The sequence below is a fragment of the Cornus florida genome, unplaced genomic scaffold, assembly GCF_030987335.1.
Source record: "Cornus florida cultivar Cherokee Brave unplaced genomic scaffold, ASM3098733v1 CherokeeBrave_3.0.0_Hap2_Chr06, whole genome shotgun sequence".
Lineage (NCBI taxonomy): Eukaryota > Viridiplantae > Streptophyta > Magnoliopsida > Cornales > Cornaceae > Cornus > Cornus florida.
In genome coordinates, this window is record NW_026775576.1 from 89,888,767 (window position 1) to 89,907,441 (window position 18,675).

The 18,675-nt window shown below is 37.4% G+C and overlaps 3 protein-coding genes across 3 annotated transcripts; 2 read left to right on the plus strand and 1 right to left on the minus strand.

The window, feature by feature from the left end:
* Positions 1–1,335: 1,335 nt before the first annotated feature.
* Positions 1,336–6,204, plus strand: LOC132312758 (probable pectinesterase/pectinesterase inhibitor 61). The gene is made up of 3 exons (XM_059811257.1): positions 1,336–2,663; positions 3,511–3,647; positions 5,295–6,204. Exons 1-3 carry the CDS (start codon positions 1,696–1,698, stop codon positions 5,990–5,992), a joined length of 1,803 nt encoding a protein of 600 aa, XP_059667240.1. The 5' UTR covers positions 1,336–1,695; the 3' UTR covers positions 5,993–6,204.
* A 1,358-nt stretch (positions 6,205–7,562) lies between these two features.
* On the plus strand, positions 7,563–9,791 carry LOC132312759 (pentatricopeptide repeat-containing protein At3g49240, mitochondrial). Its single transcript, XM_059811258.1, has one exon. The coding sequence runs from the start codon at positions 7,637–7,639 to the stop codon at positions 9,617–9,619; it is 1,983 nt and encodes a 660-aa protein (XP_059667241.1). The 5' UTR covers positions 7,563–7,636; the 3' UTR covers positions 9,620–9,791.
* A 2,698-nt stretch (positions 9,792–12,489) lies between these two features.
* Positions 12,490–18,429, minus strand: LOC132312761 (E3 ubiquitin-protein ligase SINAT5-like). The gene is made up of 3 exons (XM_059811262.1): positions 17,931–18,429; positions 13,700–14,086; positions 12,490–13,029 (listed from the first exon to the last, which is right to left on the minus strand). Exons 1-3 carry the CDS (start codon positions 18,153–18,155, stop codon positions 12,667–12,669), a joined length of 975 nt encoding a protein of 324 aa, XP_059667245.1. The 5' UTR covers positions 18,156–18,429; the 3' UTR covers positions 12,490–12,666.
* Between the last annotated feature and the right edge of the window lie 246 nt (positions 18,430–18,675).

The window sequence follows — 18,675 nt, forward strand, 5'->3', positions numbered from 1 at the left end:
TTTTCAAACTCGCCACAATCTTGATCAAGCTGAACTTAAACAAAATAAAGCTTGATTAAACTCATTTATAATCCCTACTAGTAAACTACTTAAAATTTTCAATTGAATAAAGAAATAAAAAATGAATAAGACTAACTGTAATTTTGAACAAAAAGAACACAAAATAAAGCCAACATTAGTGGATTGATTAATATAGTGTATAGAGTAAAGGTTTAAAGTTCATGGGTTAAAGCATCATGATCCAAAAGGGGAAGAAAAGGCACCGACTCCTTAACTAGGATTATCATGATCATCATATACAAATGCTTAATTTGATCATGTATGTGTCCACCAATTTTGAACAAAAAGAAAACAAAATAAGACATAAAATTAGTGGATTGATTACAGTACGTCTTATGGAGTAAATTAAGGTTTAAAGTTCATGGGTTAAATTAAGCATCATGATCCAAAAGAGGAAGAATTGTCACCCACACCTTAACTAGGATTAATTAATTATCATGACCATATTTACAAATGTTAGTGGGGCCATTACTGGATTGATTCATTTCCAATGCATCTCTAGGCCTAAATTCCCATCCATTCATGATTAATTTGCAAATAGAGTATGTTAGTAAAAAGAGTTGACGAGGAACAAATTGATCGCCCAATAATTAAAATATTGAAATAAATATATAGGTGGAGTGGGGTGGGGTGGTTACTCACAGTTTGATCTATTCAATTGGGGAATTATAATAAAAAGAAAAGATTTGCTTACTTCTATTACTTCCAAACTTTCAATTTTCCCATTTTGATGATTACTCCAAACCATACCTAAAATTCCCATTTTGATGATTACTCCAAACCATACCTAAAAGCAAGAATCATGGTAACATCCACCCAAAATCCACAATTAATTTTTTTTTTTTTTTGGTCCTAATAAAAAGTTGAACATTCTGCTACCACAACAATGATCATATAATAATAAATTGTGACATAGAGTCCGACAATTAAATGTGTCATATTTTTGAATTACTCATATATTTATTAAAATAATTTATTCAAAGATTATTGATGGGTGGAACAAATATTTAAAATCCTTGGAGGGTGGTATTCTAGATAGGGACGTCCACTCAATTATAACCTCTAATAATAGAAATATATTACCCAATATGTATAAATCCCACTTGGGAGTGAAAAAATTAATCATAGACAAACCATGCATATTAGTAATTTGTAACAATGTTGTTTGAGTACAAAATATCACTTTCAAACTCAAACCGTGATACTACAATTTCAATAGGAGCATTTTACCTCTCCACTCAGTAACGATTCCATGTGACGATTCCATGTGACGATTCCATAGACATGGAAGACATGGAATCGGTGGCTGAAGAATATAAGACCACCACAGATCGTTTTCTACATGCATGTGCTCCAGTTATCACTACTAGTGCTAAGTAGAGAACAGCTAATGCTCTCGACATCGACCTTACACCAACCTCTATTAGTCCTCACACACAAACACACGCAATAACACACACACACACACTCTCCCACTTCCATCCACCGCCCATATATAGAAACTCCTAATTCTCCGTTCCTTCTCCCATTATATCCCACCTTCTATTCCTCTCTTTCTCTCTCTAAATTCACATTGTTTATCTCTTCCGCATTTTCTCCATACTTTGGGGTTTTTCATTTCTTTCTATTAAAAAAATGGAGTACGGTAGGCTCGGATCAACCGTGCCTAACTCATCAAAGTCCGAGCCAATCCCGAGCCAGCATAAAGAAGCCACGTCAATGACACAAAAGGGAACAAGAAGTCGGAAGCAAAAGCTGCTTCTCGCTCTTGCTCTCACATTTATTGTTGCCTCCGCTGTCTCGGTGGCACTCATTTTGGGACTCCGAACCAAAGCCTCGGACAAAACCGGAGGTATGTATCACCGAAAGCCCACCCAATCCATATCCCGAACCTGCAGCAAAACTCGCTACCCGACTCTCTGTGTCAACTCGCTCCTCGACTTCCCGGGTGCACTCACCGCCAATGACCAGGACCTCGTCCACATTTCTGTTAACGTGACACTCCAACGTTTCGGGAAAGCACTGTACGTGTCATCCGACATCAGCAACATCAACATGGACACACATGTAAGGTCCGCATACGAGGACTGTCTCGAGCTGTTGCAGGACTCGGTGGACCAGCTCACACGGTCTCTGTCGCTGGTCGCGCCGTCACCGGAACTCAACGGTCCGTCTGCAGGGTCCACGCAGGACGTGATGACGTGGCTGAGCGCGGCGCTGACGAACCAGGACACGTGTAGGGAGGGATTCGAGGACGTGAATGGGTACGTGAAGGATCAGATGGAGGAGAAGCTGATGGACTTGTCCGAGTTGGCGAGTAATTGCCTGGCAATATTTGCAGCGGCCAGTGACGGCGATGAATTCGGGGATATTCCGATACAGAACAGGCGTCGGAGGTTGATGGGGTCGCCGGAATATTCCGAGTTTCCAACCTGGTTGACTCGGAAGGAGAGAGCGTTGTTGGCAATGCCCGTGTCGTCCATTCAGGCCGATATAGTGGTGTCTAGTAGTGGCAACGGGACGTTCAAGACGATCGCGGAGGCGATTAAGAAGGCGCCGGAGAATAGTGATCGCCGAACGATCATTTATGTGAAGGCAGGAAAGTAAGTTCAGATGGAAAAAACAATAAAAGTTTTATTTATTTTTTATTTTTTAAAAACTTTTCATTGCTTACTTTTGATCATTACACGTAGCCAGAGATTACCTTATTGACTTCTGTTTTGTCATTATGAAATGATAGACTTTTCTGCTTGAACTAATTAGATTTTCTAATAATTATGTCAGGCACCTTTATTATTTGATACTGGAATTTATTTTCATTTATAAAAGAAAGTACGGCATAATGAATCATATGTAGAAAGTAAAATTGTTTCTGTGTATTTGATAGTATTTCTTTTATTCTATACTACCCCTTCCTTTTTTCTTTTTCTTTTTTTCTCTTTTTTAATTTTATGTTTTGAAGTATCAATTAAATTCACACCTTGATTTTGAAATTGAAAAAAAATTAATTTAAACTGAATTTCTTTACAGATTCATGTTTCCAAATACAACATAATTATCAAATGGATTCGGTGATTCAACACTATTCGTATTATTTAGTTAGTTTTTGTTTTGAATTTTAAAAAAAAATAATATAATATAATATTGTTTAAGGAAATAGGGAGTATCAATTAATGTAGCATATACATGATGGATGTCACAGACTCACAAACGAATTGACAAAAGAAAAAGTGATGATGCATGGAGACAATCTTATCCCATCATCATCATCTTTTGAACCAATCAAAGGATAAGATTGAAAGGCACTAGAATATTATAATAACATAATGTAGGGAGTTTTGAAATTTAATATTGGACTAGGGTTCAAATGAAGCTATTTTTAAAATAATAATAATAATAATAAATAAATAAATAAATAAATAAGCTAACTACTTCATTCCTGTTGATTAGGTACGAAGAGGAGAATTTGAAGGTGGGGAGGAAGAAAAGAAATTTGATGTTTATAGGAGATGGGAAGGGCAGAACCGTCATCACAGGTGGCAAAAGTGTATTTAACCACGTGACGACATTCCGCACTGCATCTTTTGGTAAATTCCCCTTTTTCCATTTTATTTAATGCTTTATTAAGTAATTTGTGCTTTATTAAGTTCTTTTTCTTTTTTTTTATTTATTTAATATTGACAAGGTAGTTGACAAATTTCTAGAAAATTGCATTAGGATTAAACATTAAAATTTCATATCTTAATTCAAAATTAAGAATAAATTTGTATCAAATTTTATGATATATATATATATATATATATTAGGTTGGAGTTCTAAACAAATCAAAGTTTTTTGGTTTAATTTTTATATGAATTAAAGCATTTTTATATATTACTATTATTTTTCAGAACAAGAATAATTGATGGTCGAAATCAGGAATAACTTTATTCTTTCAGCCAAAATGTTCCATAAGCCTTAAAAAAAAAAACAAAAAACAAAAAAAAACACCACGTGGGCTGTCTCTTCTAAGAGCGTGGTCTTGTGCTTCTGTTGGTCGCCGCCATCTATAGCCAAAAGGATATTGCTTCACGTTGCGTGTCATTTGATTTACGCAATTACCCTTTGAATACATCTCGAATTTCAATAACTGCCACCGACTTTGGTGCGTAGATCTAGGATGATTTTCCTTTTTGTCTCTTTCTTGCACTAAATTCAAGGATAGTACTCTAGCGGTTTTTTATGGCTCTGGTTGCTGAATCATAATTCTCTCTGGTCCACGTGTCCAGTGAAATTTCATAAATTGACAATTCAACGCCAGACTGTTACATTAATACAATATATTTATTTCATAAATATTATCCAACAATTTCATTACGATTCAACACTATCATTGCATAGCGTTATATTTTCAATTTTGTATTTATTATAGGCTATAGTCTCAATTTAATTATACTGGAATAGTATTGGACTCGATCAAATATGAATATTTGTTATACTAGAAATATAAATCAGAAGGCAAATTGTATGCACAGTTGCAACGCTCACTATTTTTACCACAATATATATGTATATGTATAAATGTGTGTATATATAGCTCTTAAGATATATTGTCCATCAATTTACATAATATGACATGATCAAAGCCCCTCTATCTTCTCTCTCTCTTTCATATGCATACAAAACTTGTGGTTCTGATAGTCAATCTCATCCTAGGCATTATTGACTTTTAAATAAATTTGGTAGCTTAAAAAACACGCACAGAAAATGGCGTTAAATAATGGAGGTGGGGTGGGCCATTGATAATTGGGTATCTCATGCCATGTTTAGTCGACAAGTGGACCAGTAGTGCATGCATGTGCTTTGCATGTATATCTTGGACCATCGTTAAGGTAGGGACACACATATACATACACCAAAATTGTTAGGCCTTGGTCCTATTCCTAGTTCTCTTTTATTTCATGATTTTAACCTCTTCTTCTTCTTCTTCTTCTTCTTCTTCTTCTTCTTTTTTTTTTTTTTTAAATAACATTCATTCAAATGCACTAATCTAGCTATCAACTTTTTAAATGGTATGAAAAATTGAATCCAACACAAAGTCAAGGTGATTTTTCCACTAGGTTAATAGAATATATAAATATTTTAATATTGATAATTATTTTAAAGTCCAAGAGTTTGCGAAGTTCTTCATTGTATATACTCGATTAGAGGTGATATGGGATTCAGAGTTTTTGACCTTTTCTTGTCGTCTACAGCGGCCACTGGAGCTGGTTTCATTGCACGGGACATAACGTTTGAGAACTCGGCTGGACCGAGCAAGCACCAAGCGGTGGCTCTCCGAGTAGGGGCCGACCACGCAGTGGTCTACCACTGCAGCATCACCGGCTACCAAGACACACTCTACGTCCATTCCCAGCGCCAATTCTACCGCGAATGTGACATCTATGGAACAGTAGACTTCATATTTGGCAATGCAGCAGTGGTCTTTCAAAACTGCAACCTCTACGCTAGAAAACCAATGGGTGGTCAGAAGAACACCATCACTGCCCAAAACCGAAAAGACCCTAATCAGAACACAGGCATTTCAATCCATGCATGCAAAATCCAAGCCACACCGGAACTCGAGGCCTCCAAGGGCAGCTTCCCGACGTATCTAGGCCGTCCGTGGAAGCTCTACTCGCGAACCGTGTACTTATTATCCAACATGGGTGACCACATTAGCCCTAGGGGATGGTTGGAATGGAACGGAAAGTTTGCACTTGATACATTGTACTATGGTGAGTACATGAACTCCGGTCCGGGTGCAGCCGTAGGGCAACGTGTCAACTGGAAGGGGTATCGGGTGATCACGTCGTCGGTGGAGGCGAGCAAGTTCTCGGTTGGTCAATTTATTTCTGGATCTTCATGGTTGCCGGCCACCGGGGTGGCATTCTTAGCTGGGCTATCAAATTAAATCCACTGTGATAGGATTAATAATTAATTATACATAAAGCATGGAGCAATTATGTTTCGGTTGTACAATATAGTATGGGAATATGTTACTCTTATGTGAAACTACCATTTCACGATCGGTCCATAATAGTATTAAATTTTTTAAATTGATGTATCTGAATTTTATGTCGAAGAGATTGGCACGAATAATGAGGTGTAATTTTTATATTTGAACTTCAGTCCTACCTAATTTTAGATAGTCAACAGTCATGTCATGTCTATAAAGTGTTTTTCTAGCTAATTAATTCTAAATGGGGACCTTATCTAATTGCCAGAAACATGCTTATTAAGTCATGACATATGAAGCAATACCAACCAACCATTTGGTTCCATGAAGTAACAAGGCAGGCTAAGAATTAAATAGAGGAACGAACAGTTAGATACATATATACAATGAGGGCTTCCTCGATTGGAGAATTATTACACAATTCAGGTTTATGAGGAGTTGACACGTAATTAAATATGTCAACTTTGTGTCAATTTTATTCACATGATAAATTGAGATGGCCGATCCTAAGACCATATAATAATTTCTGTTTCAATTATTGACAGTAATCATAATTGACGATTAGGACATATAATAATGACAGTTCTATTAGGAGTTAGAAAGATCGATCAACCCAATTTAATTCTCTTTCTTTAGCCCAAGTTACGCCTGTCCGTCACCATGTCCGATCCATATTGCCCCAGGCCAGAGACCCAACCCAAATTATTAATATTTGGCATACTCTATTAAGTAGGTCAACAGGGACCACTACTTGGCGTGGTCACAAAAATTCAAGCTTATGAAATTAATAACTTCATGCAGATAATGACTGAATAAATTGAGTGTATACCAGGTGGTCCATACCAACACGATTGATTAATGAGAAGACAATCTTATAAAGGCATTAAAATTGGAAGCATTGCGAAAAAGTAAAAGAATATTAACTTCTTAATCAAAATTAGCCATCCGATTATAAATTGCAATTATGGACTTTAACGAAAAGTAAATAAAACAATTATCCAAATGAATGGAAAACCAAAATAGATGTCTCTCTGTGACTTTGGAAGTCAATTCATTTCAAAGAATAAAAAAAGTAAAAGATAAATAACATGTACTCTGACAATCGAACTAACTTAACTGTTTGATGTAAATGGGAACTGACGTAATGATGACATTAGTGGCAAGGTTGATGTCATTATAATGTCAACCATACGGTAAAAATAGTCAGTATTATCCAATTGTGAATTGTCCAAAATGACTCGTGCTATCAAAAATCAATAACTATAACTTCCATAGCAAATGAGTAGATGAAGTTGACTGCTTATTAAGCCCAAAGTTGGCTTCTGAAGATTTTTGGTTCAATCCAATATAGACATGGGCCACCCACCCATGTTACATATATCTAAAGCCCATACTAGTAAAATTCAAGGTGGGTCGTAGTGATGTGAAGTTCGTGGGCCTCCAATAAAGCTCTACTATTGGGCTGCAAAGTGAGAACCACATGACCGTATACACTGCTCACAGCTTCTAAACCCCTTATAGAACCCTACAACTCCATTTCCATTTCCATTTCTCTCTACTTCATTTTCATCAACAAACCCTCATATCCCTCTCTTCACCATGGCTCTCTCCAAACCCACCTTCTTTACCCATCTGAAATTCTTAACCAAACCCTATCCCCATCACCACCACCCGCTACCATCGTTCATCTCTCTCCGCTTCCTCTCCTTTGCCACGCCGGAGGAGGCCGCCGCCGAGCGCCGTCGTCGTAAGCGTAGTCTCCGCATCGAACCTCCTCTGAACTCCCTCCGCCACTCCCAACCTCAGCAATCCCAACAACCCCGTCCAGCCCAAAACCCTAACGCCCCCAAATTACCCGAAAATGTCTCCATTCTAACTGGAAATCGCCTCAACCTCCACAACAAGATCCTAACCCTAATCCGCCAGAATGATCTCGACGAGGCAGCCCTCTACACCCGCCACTCTATCTACTCCAACTGCCGCCCCACCATCTTCACCTGCAACGCGGTCATGGCCGCCCTTCTCCGTCAGTCTCGCTACTCCGACCTCCTCTCCCTCCACCGATTCATCACCCAAGCCGGCGTCGCCGCCAATGTGGTCACCCACAATCTCTTGATTAACGCTTATATGGATTGCCGGAAAACTGACACCGCCTTGGAACACTACAAGCAACTGATAAATGACGCTCCTTTTAACCCGTCTCCGACTACTTATCGCATTCTGATCAAAGGACTTATCGATAATAGTAAAGTCGAAAGGGCTTTGGAGCTGAAAGATGAAATGTTGTCAAAGGGTTTTAATGCAGACCCAATTGTTTATAGCTATTTGATGTGGGGTGAAGCGAAGAATTCGAATGCGGATGGCGTTTTTAAGCTTTATGAGGAGTTGAAGGAGAAGCTTGGAGGGTCTGTTTCTGATGGGGTTGTGTATGGGAGCTTGATGAAAGGGTATTTCTTGAGGGGAATGGAGAAGGAGGCTATGGAGTGCTACGAAGAGGCAGTGGGCGAGAGTTCTAAAATTAAGATGAGTGCAGTGGCGTTCAATTCGGTGTTGGATGCTTTGAGCAAGAATGGGAAGTTCGATGAGGCATTGAAACTGTTTGATAGGATAATGGCGGAGCACAACCCGCCAATCAAGCTAACTGTGAATTTGGGAAGCTTTAATGTGATGGTAGATGGCTATTGCGCACAAGGGAGATTTAACGACGCAATTGAGGTGTTTAAGAATATGGGTGAGAAGAGATGTAGTCCGGATACTCTGTCGTACAATAATTTGATCCAACAATTGTGCAACAATGGTTTGCTGGGTGAAGCAGAGGAGTTGTATAATGGTATGAGTGAGAAGGGGGTGAGCCCGGATGAGTTCACTTTTGTTTTGTTGATGGATACTTGCTTTAAAGAGGATCGACCTGATGATGCTGCAGGGTATTTTAGAACAATGATTGATTCTAAGCTGAGGCCGAATTTGGGGGTTTATAATAAGTTGGTTGATGGGCTTATTAAAGTTGGTAAAATTGATGAGGCAAAATCATTTTATGATTTGATGGTGGGGAAGCTTAGGATGGATACTGCAAGCTATGAATATATGATGAAGGCATTATTTGAGGCTGGGAAGGTTGATGAGGTGCTCAAAATGGTTGGTGGAATATTGAGGGATGATGCCTCTGATTTCACTGAGGAGTTGCAGGAGTTTGTTAATGGAGAATTGAAGAAGGAAGGGAGGGAGGAGGAGTTGGTGCAGCTTATGGGGGAGGTAGAAAAGGAGAAGGCTGAAGCTGCAGCCAGGGAGGCTGAAGCTGCAGAAAAGGCTAAGAACAGTGCAAGAGCTGCTGTTTCTTCTTTAATATCATCTAAGTTGTTTGGGGCTAAGGATGCTGAGGAAGAGTCACGCGCTGACACTGAAAATGCTGTTGAGGCTAAAGCTGCGAGTGAGGAAGGGGGGGAAGAAGTGAGTGATGGAGAAACTCCTTTTGTAGAGGATGGTTCTGGTGATGTAGGCTCAGCAGAAGAAGCTATAGAAGGTGAGATTCTAGCTGAGGTAGAAGTTAAAAGTGATGGCGCCAGCGAGCAGGTAACAGCTTAAATATGCAAGAAGTTGGAGATTAATGGATGGGGAATATATTATGTTATGCTTTCCTTTTCTTTTCTTTGTTTTTTCCCGTAGAACTGCTTTATTGGATGAAACTAACATCATCTGCCCTTCTGGTCAGATTATTTATAATCACATCAAAATTATCATAAATTTGTTCTTTCAACTTCTTCATCTGTTAGTATCAGTGGGTTTGTGAATTAAAGCTTTTTTGAAATTAGCGAATTTCTCTCACATTTGGTAAAATATGTGTGAACTCCATGAAATCAAGTCTCGAGTTATCCCAGTACTTGGACTCCCAATAAAATGTTATAGTAGCATTGTTATTGATGTTTTCTATCCCTTCAATCATGATGGTTTTAAAGTCTTGTAATGTTTGTCATATATTCTACTTATGCTCACTATTTACATGAACAAAACATAGAAACTGTTGAAGATGAGAATTACTTATCGCTGAATATCAACTATCATTACTTATCGCTGAATATCAACAACTATCTGTGAAACTTAACAAGTTGGCAATCCTATTGATATGTTTAATGGTGTGTGGACTTTGTAATTTTGACCTTCGTTATAGATTGAAAACTATGAAGAGCGAAGAAAAGGACTATGAAGAAAGAAGAAAAAGAGAACTATGAAAAGCAGTTGATATTTCATTATGTGATGGAAAGAAAGAGTAATGTATGGGTACAAAATATTACATTTGAAAGGTTACTTGTCAATTTATTTAAAATACCTAATAATTGCAATGTAAATTAAATTTTTCGTAACACGCTAATCATAGCATATTTTCTGATTCTTAAAATCCTCAAGCGAAGATACATGAACTAGAAATTGAGACACCCTGCTATTTTAAATGCAATGCAAGCAGCCAATTTTTGTATAATCATTTATATTAAGCCTTTAAATTAGTTTTAGAGCATCAGTTATTTTTATTACATTAAAATTCCATGTTTTAGCTAATACTTTTTGACAAGCTTAAAATTGAGCTAATGCTACATAAGAATGTTGCATAAATATGACTTGCACTTCTATACAAAGTGGTTTTCAGGTTATTTTGGTTTGTCAGATACCTCAGTGCAAAACTAAATTGAGATGAATCTGTTTTACTATTTCTTGGACCAAGACAAAGACAAATTACATGAAAAACCTGCCAAGCAAAACCAGTAGTAATATGGCTGGTTCACCTCCTGCTGAACCAACTTGCTTCCCTAAATGTGACAAGGTATTTGCCATATCAATTCTGGGCAAGTAAAAGTACTTTAGAGACAATAGGTGTGGCGGGGTTTTTGGCTATATTAAATTGGAGCTAGTGAAAGTACACTAGGGACATTGGGAAGTTTCTTTCAGTAATGTGATATGCAACGCGTTGATGGATGTTAGTTAAATAGCGGTGGAATGAGGAATCATTTCTTACACCTGGTGATCTCCATTCTGTGTCAGTGATTACACAGACAGCCTGGGGTTTCTGACGGTGATCTGATTATCGGTTAGCCTAATAGAGTACCTCTAAGCCTTTTGGTAATTGATATCACACTCCTACTCTCCATGATTATTTTTATCCGCTAAAGTTTCCTCTTGCATCTCATTGTAGGATAATGGAAACTACTCGTAGTATTTGAGCTACAGTGGTGATAAAACGCAATGCATTGCGAGTTGATGTCAATGCCAAAAAAGTTAAAATAAAGTGAGAGTAGGATTTACTTTTAAGAGAAGTTATTTGTCTGCTAACTGCTAATATTGCTCTGAGGACAAAGATTGACTGACTTCTGTTCTGATCATTGTGGATCTTTAGGTGTTCGGACTTGGATTACTCTGTAAACTAGATGACTATTCTTTGGTCTTCTGGTTATTATATTGGCCATCCTCGTCATTTTTTTGCTAGCAGTTTTCCCCTTAAATTTTTTTAGAACGCACAATGAGGAAATATTAATTACACCGCAAAGATTGTGATTGAAAGATCTTTTACGCTTGCCAATATCCAGGCCAGGTCTGATTAGCATATCAGCTATATTGGAATGCTCAAGGTCCAGCTTTTGCAGGATGAGATTTTGAGGTGGAATTGCACAGAATTACATAACCTGAAACTCCGGTTGCACAAAATAACCCCAAACCTTCCTGTCACTATAGCTATATATTTACATATACTTCTGTATTCCCTAGTGTGGTGTGCCTCTTCATGAGACAGATCTGCCTTTAGAGCTCTCAATGTTATACTTAAATTTGTGCCCTCTGCTCTCCTAACCCTAAACTGGAAACTGTGGAAGTGAACCAAATTAATTGTTACAACTTTGAAAACTTTTATTGAACGTAAAGCTACCCATGTTCCTAAAAAATCTATTGAAACTAAAGCCACCTACATTACCTTATTTAATTGATGATACGATTAACACATCTATTTGGGAACATTTCATCACTTGTTCTTTTTCTACAAAAATCTACGTGAGGTGCTGACTCAAAACGATAACACCGGAGAGGAGGTGGAGCGCCTCAAAGCTATACGGGAGCACCAAAAGCTGCACCCGAATTCAGAAAGTCTATGGCAATGAAAAGATGTCAATCTGATTTGAAGTTTCACAAACTCCTCCCCTGTGATGTTCTCCAAAAAACAATTGATCAACGGCTATCATTCCCCTTCTCAAGCTTACTAAACTGAATGAAAAATCACGTCAATATGGTTACCAATCAATTTCTGGTGGTTGCTACAATTTGTTCATTTGTTATGTCTAATGAATTGGCTACATGAGCGCAATTACAGTTAATGACACCAACTAATTGCCAGCAAAAGGAGAACAACCTATGAGCTATGACCCATTCAAAAGCTATATAACAGATAGACGACATCCACCATTAGGGACACAAGGCAAGAGAAAGGAGAATGAGCTGTTTATTAAATAATTTATAACAGCTACAAAAACCTCCAACACCAACATACTTTCAAGTCTTCTTGAGACTATAACACACCATACAAGATTGACATGGGTACGCGGCACTGACTAGTAAAACACACAATCATAAAAATGGCTTCAAAATTACTTGGCTCAGCTACAGAGGTTCGGTATACAAACCCCACCATCTGGATTCTGTTGTTCCTTCCATATCCTCCCTGTAACTCTCAGCTTCAACTCTTTCCTGTCTCCACCAGAGAAGAAAAGTGCCATGTTTCGTTGGATAATAAGACCATCGTGGCTATCCCTGACCTTCCGATGGCTATCCCGGATGCTTCTTGGGGTGCCCTCCCATATGAGCTTTCTGCCATTTGCCCCAACCTCCAGGCTGTAACTGTAATTGCGAGCCTCAGTCTCGTCGCCCATAAAACGGAGGAACGCCATGTATACGGGAGCCATTCCAAGCTGGAAGGCTTCAAAATGAAGGCAGAAATATTGACCAAAACAATGGAAAACCTGACAAAAGAAGCAGGAGTCAGCAAAATTTGTGAACTAAGAATATATTGAGACAAGTACACATGACAAGTTTGTTCAGTTATTCATCCTTTATGGTGTTATATCTGTTCAAATGGTGGCCCACTGGTCTATCTAACTGCATCTTCAGGTTACTTTAATAATAAGGAATGCATCCAATCCAACCCAGTAAGGTAATACAGGAACCACATGACCACGACAGTGCTCTATATTTGAACTATATGCTAATATTAGAAGGCACGCATAGACATGCACCAAATAAATACAAAAAATAAAGATGATTAAAAATAAATAAATAACATCCTTTGTTGAAATTCTATTTAGATTCGAAAAGCAATCACATTAAAAAGACGAAGTATACCAATTTAATAGCCAAGAATATTTGTTTCCAATACCATGTAAAACAATATAAGATGATTTCATTTCCATGTGGTTTGGGATGCTCCTTAAACAGAAATTGCCCACTGACTAGATGGAAGGAGTATATAAACAAGTTACTCAGGTTCAAAGATTTAGCAGGCAAAGATCAGTGATTTCAATTGGACAAATGTCCAATATGGAAGGTATATTTGACAGGCAAATCTTGATATTTAGACAAACGTTTTCTCCATGCAAATTCAAATGTAAGAACTCAAGTCAGTAATACACTTACTGTTAACATCCAGGTGGCATTTTCAACTTCACGTGGATTAGACTTTACATAGCGATGGTTGAATGTACATCCTGTGTGCATGTCCACCTTGTGATCGTCTCGGAGATGGGAAACCAGAAAAGAAATATCTCCAGTAACAAAGCACTCGGATCCAGCATATGGACAATTGTACGGTCTGAAGTTGCACATTGCCTCGTGCTTCAGTTTGCTATAATATGGAGATATCTCCGGGCATCCCAGTGAAAAATACTTGCATGGCAGTTCAAGCGACTCTGCCACTTTCTCCAGTGCTAGGCACCTAATATCTCCAAGCTCCTGTCTACAAGTGGGGCACCGATTGTGCACCCTTGTTTTACAGGTAGAGCAAAGTGTATGTCCATTGTGACACTGAAAAAAAGAAAAAGGAATTCTGTTACAAGGAGCCACTTGCATTTGTGACATAAGAATGTTAATACGACATTTTAAAGGTATAACAGAGGAAAAAAAAGAAAATCTTATTTGTGTTTGTGTTTGGGCAACACTAGTCAGAAAAACCGTAGTCCCAAAAAGAAAAGCTATTCCTCATCCCAGTAAGGACTTCTAGTTTTATGTAAAAAGAACTACAACATTCAAAACCAAAAAAAATGCATAAATAGTGGGAAACAAAGAACAAGATACAAGATGCAAAGGGATTATAAACCAAAAAGTTGCCAATCACATAAATTTCTTGGCAACTAGAATAAAATCTCAGATTGTATGGATCCTCAGAATATTTTGCTGTTTTGGTGAGACAATGGGCTGCAATTATGCCAATAAATACAGGCAAAGATAACAGTCTGAAAACAAATTAAGTATAAATAACAATCCTCTCTTCATGGCAGAAGATGAAAGAGACACTCACTCAAGAATCCTTGTCAAAATAAAATAAAAAAAATGAGCAACATATCCCACAGTAACGTTTAATAAACCAACTTCAAGCTATAATGGCACAAACAAAATCTTAAGAGATCAGGGTAGATGCTATCACCCTTGTTGCATAAGACTACATCAAATTATCAAGAACAGTTCCAAACAGAGCCAAAAGAGCTCATGAATCTGGAAATTTCAAAAAAAGAAAAAAGAAAACAGTAAACGAAACATTTCAATAGTGCCTACTGGTAATATCATACTAGCATTTGATTACCAATCATCTAACCAAATTCTAATAACTGAACTCCAAAAAGAAAAAATAAATTGCAAATCTAGGGCCATTTCAAATATAAGTTGGATTCCTTTACAACTAAAATTAAATACCTTATCTAACCAACTTTGCTGACGTATATAATTCGAAATTTCAAAAAAAGAAAAAAGAAAACAGTAAACGAAACATTTCAATAGTGCCTACCAGGAATATCATACTAGCATTTGATTACCAATCATCTGACCAAATTCTAAAAACTGAACTCCAAAAAGAAAAAATAAATTGCAAATCCAGGGCCATTTCAAATATAAGTTGGATTCCTTTACAACTAAAATTAAATACCTTATCTAACCAACTTTGCTGACGTATATAAGTCCATAATTGTGACTCAATCACATGGCTATAGTACATATCAGCCGATCGGCAACATCACCTTGGAGTCTACTCTATTTTCAGGAACTATCAACTACTCTCCAAGGACTTGTTGAACCAGACAAACCTACCCTGGCAGTGGGAGATAGGTCAATGCCCTTTTTAAATGCCCTAGTGCTAGACAACTACCCTGCCTAGTCCTCAGTGACATCAGAATCCCTATCATTATGCTGACGTAGGGATTTACGGACACCAAGGCCATTGCCTGGTTCAACAATTTAATGCTTAAACATTAGTGCCATTGGTGCAAGTTCGGGTCTCATAGCAGCCACTTTGTGAATTGCCAAAGGTTAGGTTTGTCTCAAGTCCTCACTCCCCAGAACCCCGCTGCAACAGGAACAGTACTAGGTAATATCCCTTGTAGGGAGTTCTAGAAATATTAGATTGGTGGCTGTTTGAGGGCTAGAGGTAGCCCCGATCCTGGATGTAGGAGTAGTTTATCTTGACAAAAAAACTAAAGGAAGAAAGATTTAATGTCATGCTTCTAACACCAGGCATGAGCAGCGGCTCTGATGTGCTTTACATTCCTAGAAGCCCTGTATTGGCTCTGAGCTCCTTAACCCAGATGCTGACCAAGCTTGAACTCTCTAAAACCTCTAGACTGAAATTCATGTCCTTAAGCTGTTGACTATATTGCAACGCTCGCATCTGAATCCAACCAGTCAGCTCTCACACCACACATGTATCACCTCCTTGGCTAAAGAACACTTGCTGTCAATAAACTTAAAATGACATATGCCAACATCCACGAAAATGCTAGATAAAATGCATTCAGAACCAAAATATCATTGGTATAGTAGCAAAACAAGACATAAATTTGCAGTTATAATTATAATAGATCCAATGCGTTGGTTATTAAAGACCAAATATGAAATATTAACCAACTCATCACTTCTCATTATAGATTTAATGAGTCAGTCAAAGTATGATATATCAATCATATTATAGTACAACTTAAATCTTTTTTGCATGAACAAAGAAAATTAAATATGATACTAAGTTGCAGGCTGAGATATTCAGCAAGAAAAAATACTATTAACACTTTCAAATTCAACATAGTTGCTCTAAAAGTCGGAATCAAACAAGTCCCCACTGATCTTTTCTCTCCATAGGTAGGCAGATTTAGAAAAGCCTCATCAACTATCAATTGACCACCACAATATGCAAGAAATAATGTACCGGAAGGCATTTAAACTAGCAAATAAAACCAGACCATGCAAGACCCTTATATATATAATTTTTTTTTTTTTCTTTCCGGATTTATTAACGGTTGTAGTAGGCAGAGATAACATTTTTGAAGGCATTTGGTGGGGAAACCATTGGTGGCGAATGCGGTTCATTATTACAACTATGTCTATGCCACCAGGACAATCATTTTTACGGCAGGTGTTGCCATTATTTAAAACAGTGGTGGAAAATTAGTCCTCTAGCATGATTCATTCTACTGATTATGATCGTCTCAAAACTTGGGGATATAGATACCTTATGCTCATAAAGAGAGACCTAATAAGGGATCAGAGGATCAAATATTATGGGTTACAAAATCAGCTAACTCAGAGGCCACTTTCTAGCCAACAGGCAAGCCTCTACAAGTGTTCATTATAGTGCTAGCCTCCATTGGTGCCTGTAGTTTTACTTAAGCTTTGACTTTCGATTTCTAGTTTTTCTACCTTCATTTGAACAATGTTCCCTTCTTTCATCTATATTTCTTTCTCCTAAAATTTTATTAGGACCTATAAAAAAAATGCACACACAGGAATATATACCTCTACACTTCTAAAACTCTTTTACTTTCAATTAGAAACAAAACCAATCCTCGACTTTAAACTAGCTTATCACCTTCCAAAAAGTAATCTAATTAAGCTTACCCACGTTGCACCAAAATCCAATAAAAGTGTGTGCTGCATCTCGTATCCATTTATCACAAGAAGTGACATTTAAATCGCGAAAAGTTAACTTTTGTCGAAGTCACTTCTTTCCTACAGAAATGTAGCTCCCAGTTATTTATTGAAGGTGCCAAAAATACTGTATCAAGGCTTAATATAACAATTTTGGTGTTATTAGCTGTAAGAACAGTCAATTGATCATGGTCGGGAGTTGATTTTAGAGGTCTGCCCCATAAAAAAAGAGAAAATCAAAGTTCCAACTTATTATGGGTTTATTTCATCTAACTGCGTCAGATTATTTTCCAGTAGCAGCAAAAATAGTTTACTAATATTTTCATTTCATTTGTAGTTTAAATTGGAGTAATTGATGGATCTGCATGACTTCTACACTCAGCATGCTAGAAGCATCTATTACCAGACATTCTAATGCGTTGATTGCAATAAGACCAACATTACACAATCATTAGCACAGTGCTCTACCTAATAAAAGTGAAACAAGTCCATAAAAATAAATAAATAAATAAAATACAAATAGAAGAGAAGAAGATCCTAAATCAACAATCTTTGAACCCATGTCCGATTTCAGCCTCCTCTTCACCCAAATTCAACCAAAATCCAAGAAATTTATAAAAACCAAATCAAATTTCTACTCAACCCCATTTCCAGAATTATCATATGGAATACGCAAATCCCAATTATACACATATAGATATATGTAAAGACCCAGAAAAAAAAAAAGAAATTGAGCGCAAACCTGATGGATTGGTGGATACATAGAATTAGTGCAAACAGGACATTCTAGCAGTTCGTGGACGCTTGTGGGAGGAGCAATTCCAGAGGGGACTACAATATTGTTGTGAAGTTTCGCCGAGAACTGATGAGGATGATGATGATGATTATGAGGATGATGATGGTGGTGGATCTCTTCATCTTCCATGCCATCGGAAGACGAGATGCACTCGATGTTATCCAAATCCATCGTTCCTTCACAACCCTCAAACACCACAGTAGAACTCAAAATTCAAATCCCAAATTGCTGATTTTTCCCTCAATTTTCTCGCGTTTGTTTTTGTTTTCCTTTATTTTCTTTCATTTTCTCTCGTTCCCTTCATCACGCAAAGTTGATTAAGAAAGACGAACCAAAAGAATTTTAAATAAAATAATAGAGGGGGGGATCGATTCTGAAGAACCAAACAAGCCCTTTCTTCCCTGAAAAAGAGGTTATTTTCTTCGTTTTTTATCACTTTCTCTCTCTTCCAAGTTTATGTGAAGAGAGAGAAATAAGGATGACCGTGGAAATTTTGAAACTCGGAGGAGTTAGATCGAAATCCAACGGTTAGAAATTCACCTCATGTTTGCTTAATTTTTTTCAGTTAAGAAAACAGGTAATATGGTTTACAGCGAAATCTAATACGATGATAATTGTCAATACTCAGTAGTTTAATAAGCTAATAAGCCTATCTCCTCTATTTAATGTGACATTAATAAATCAGGAAATT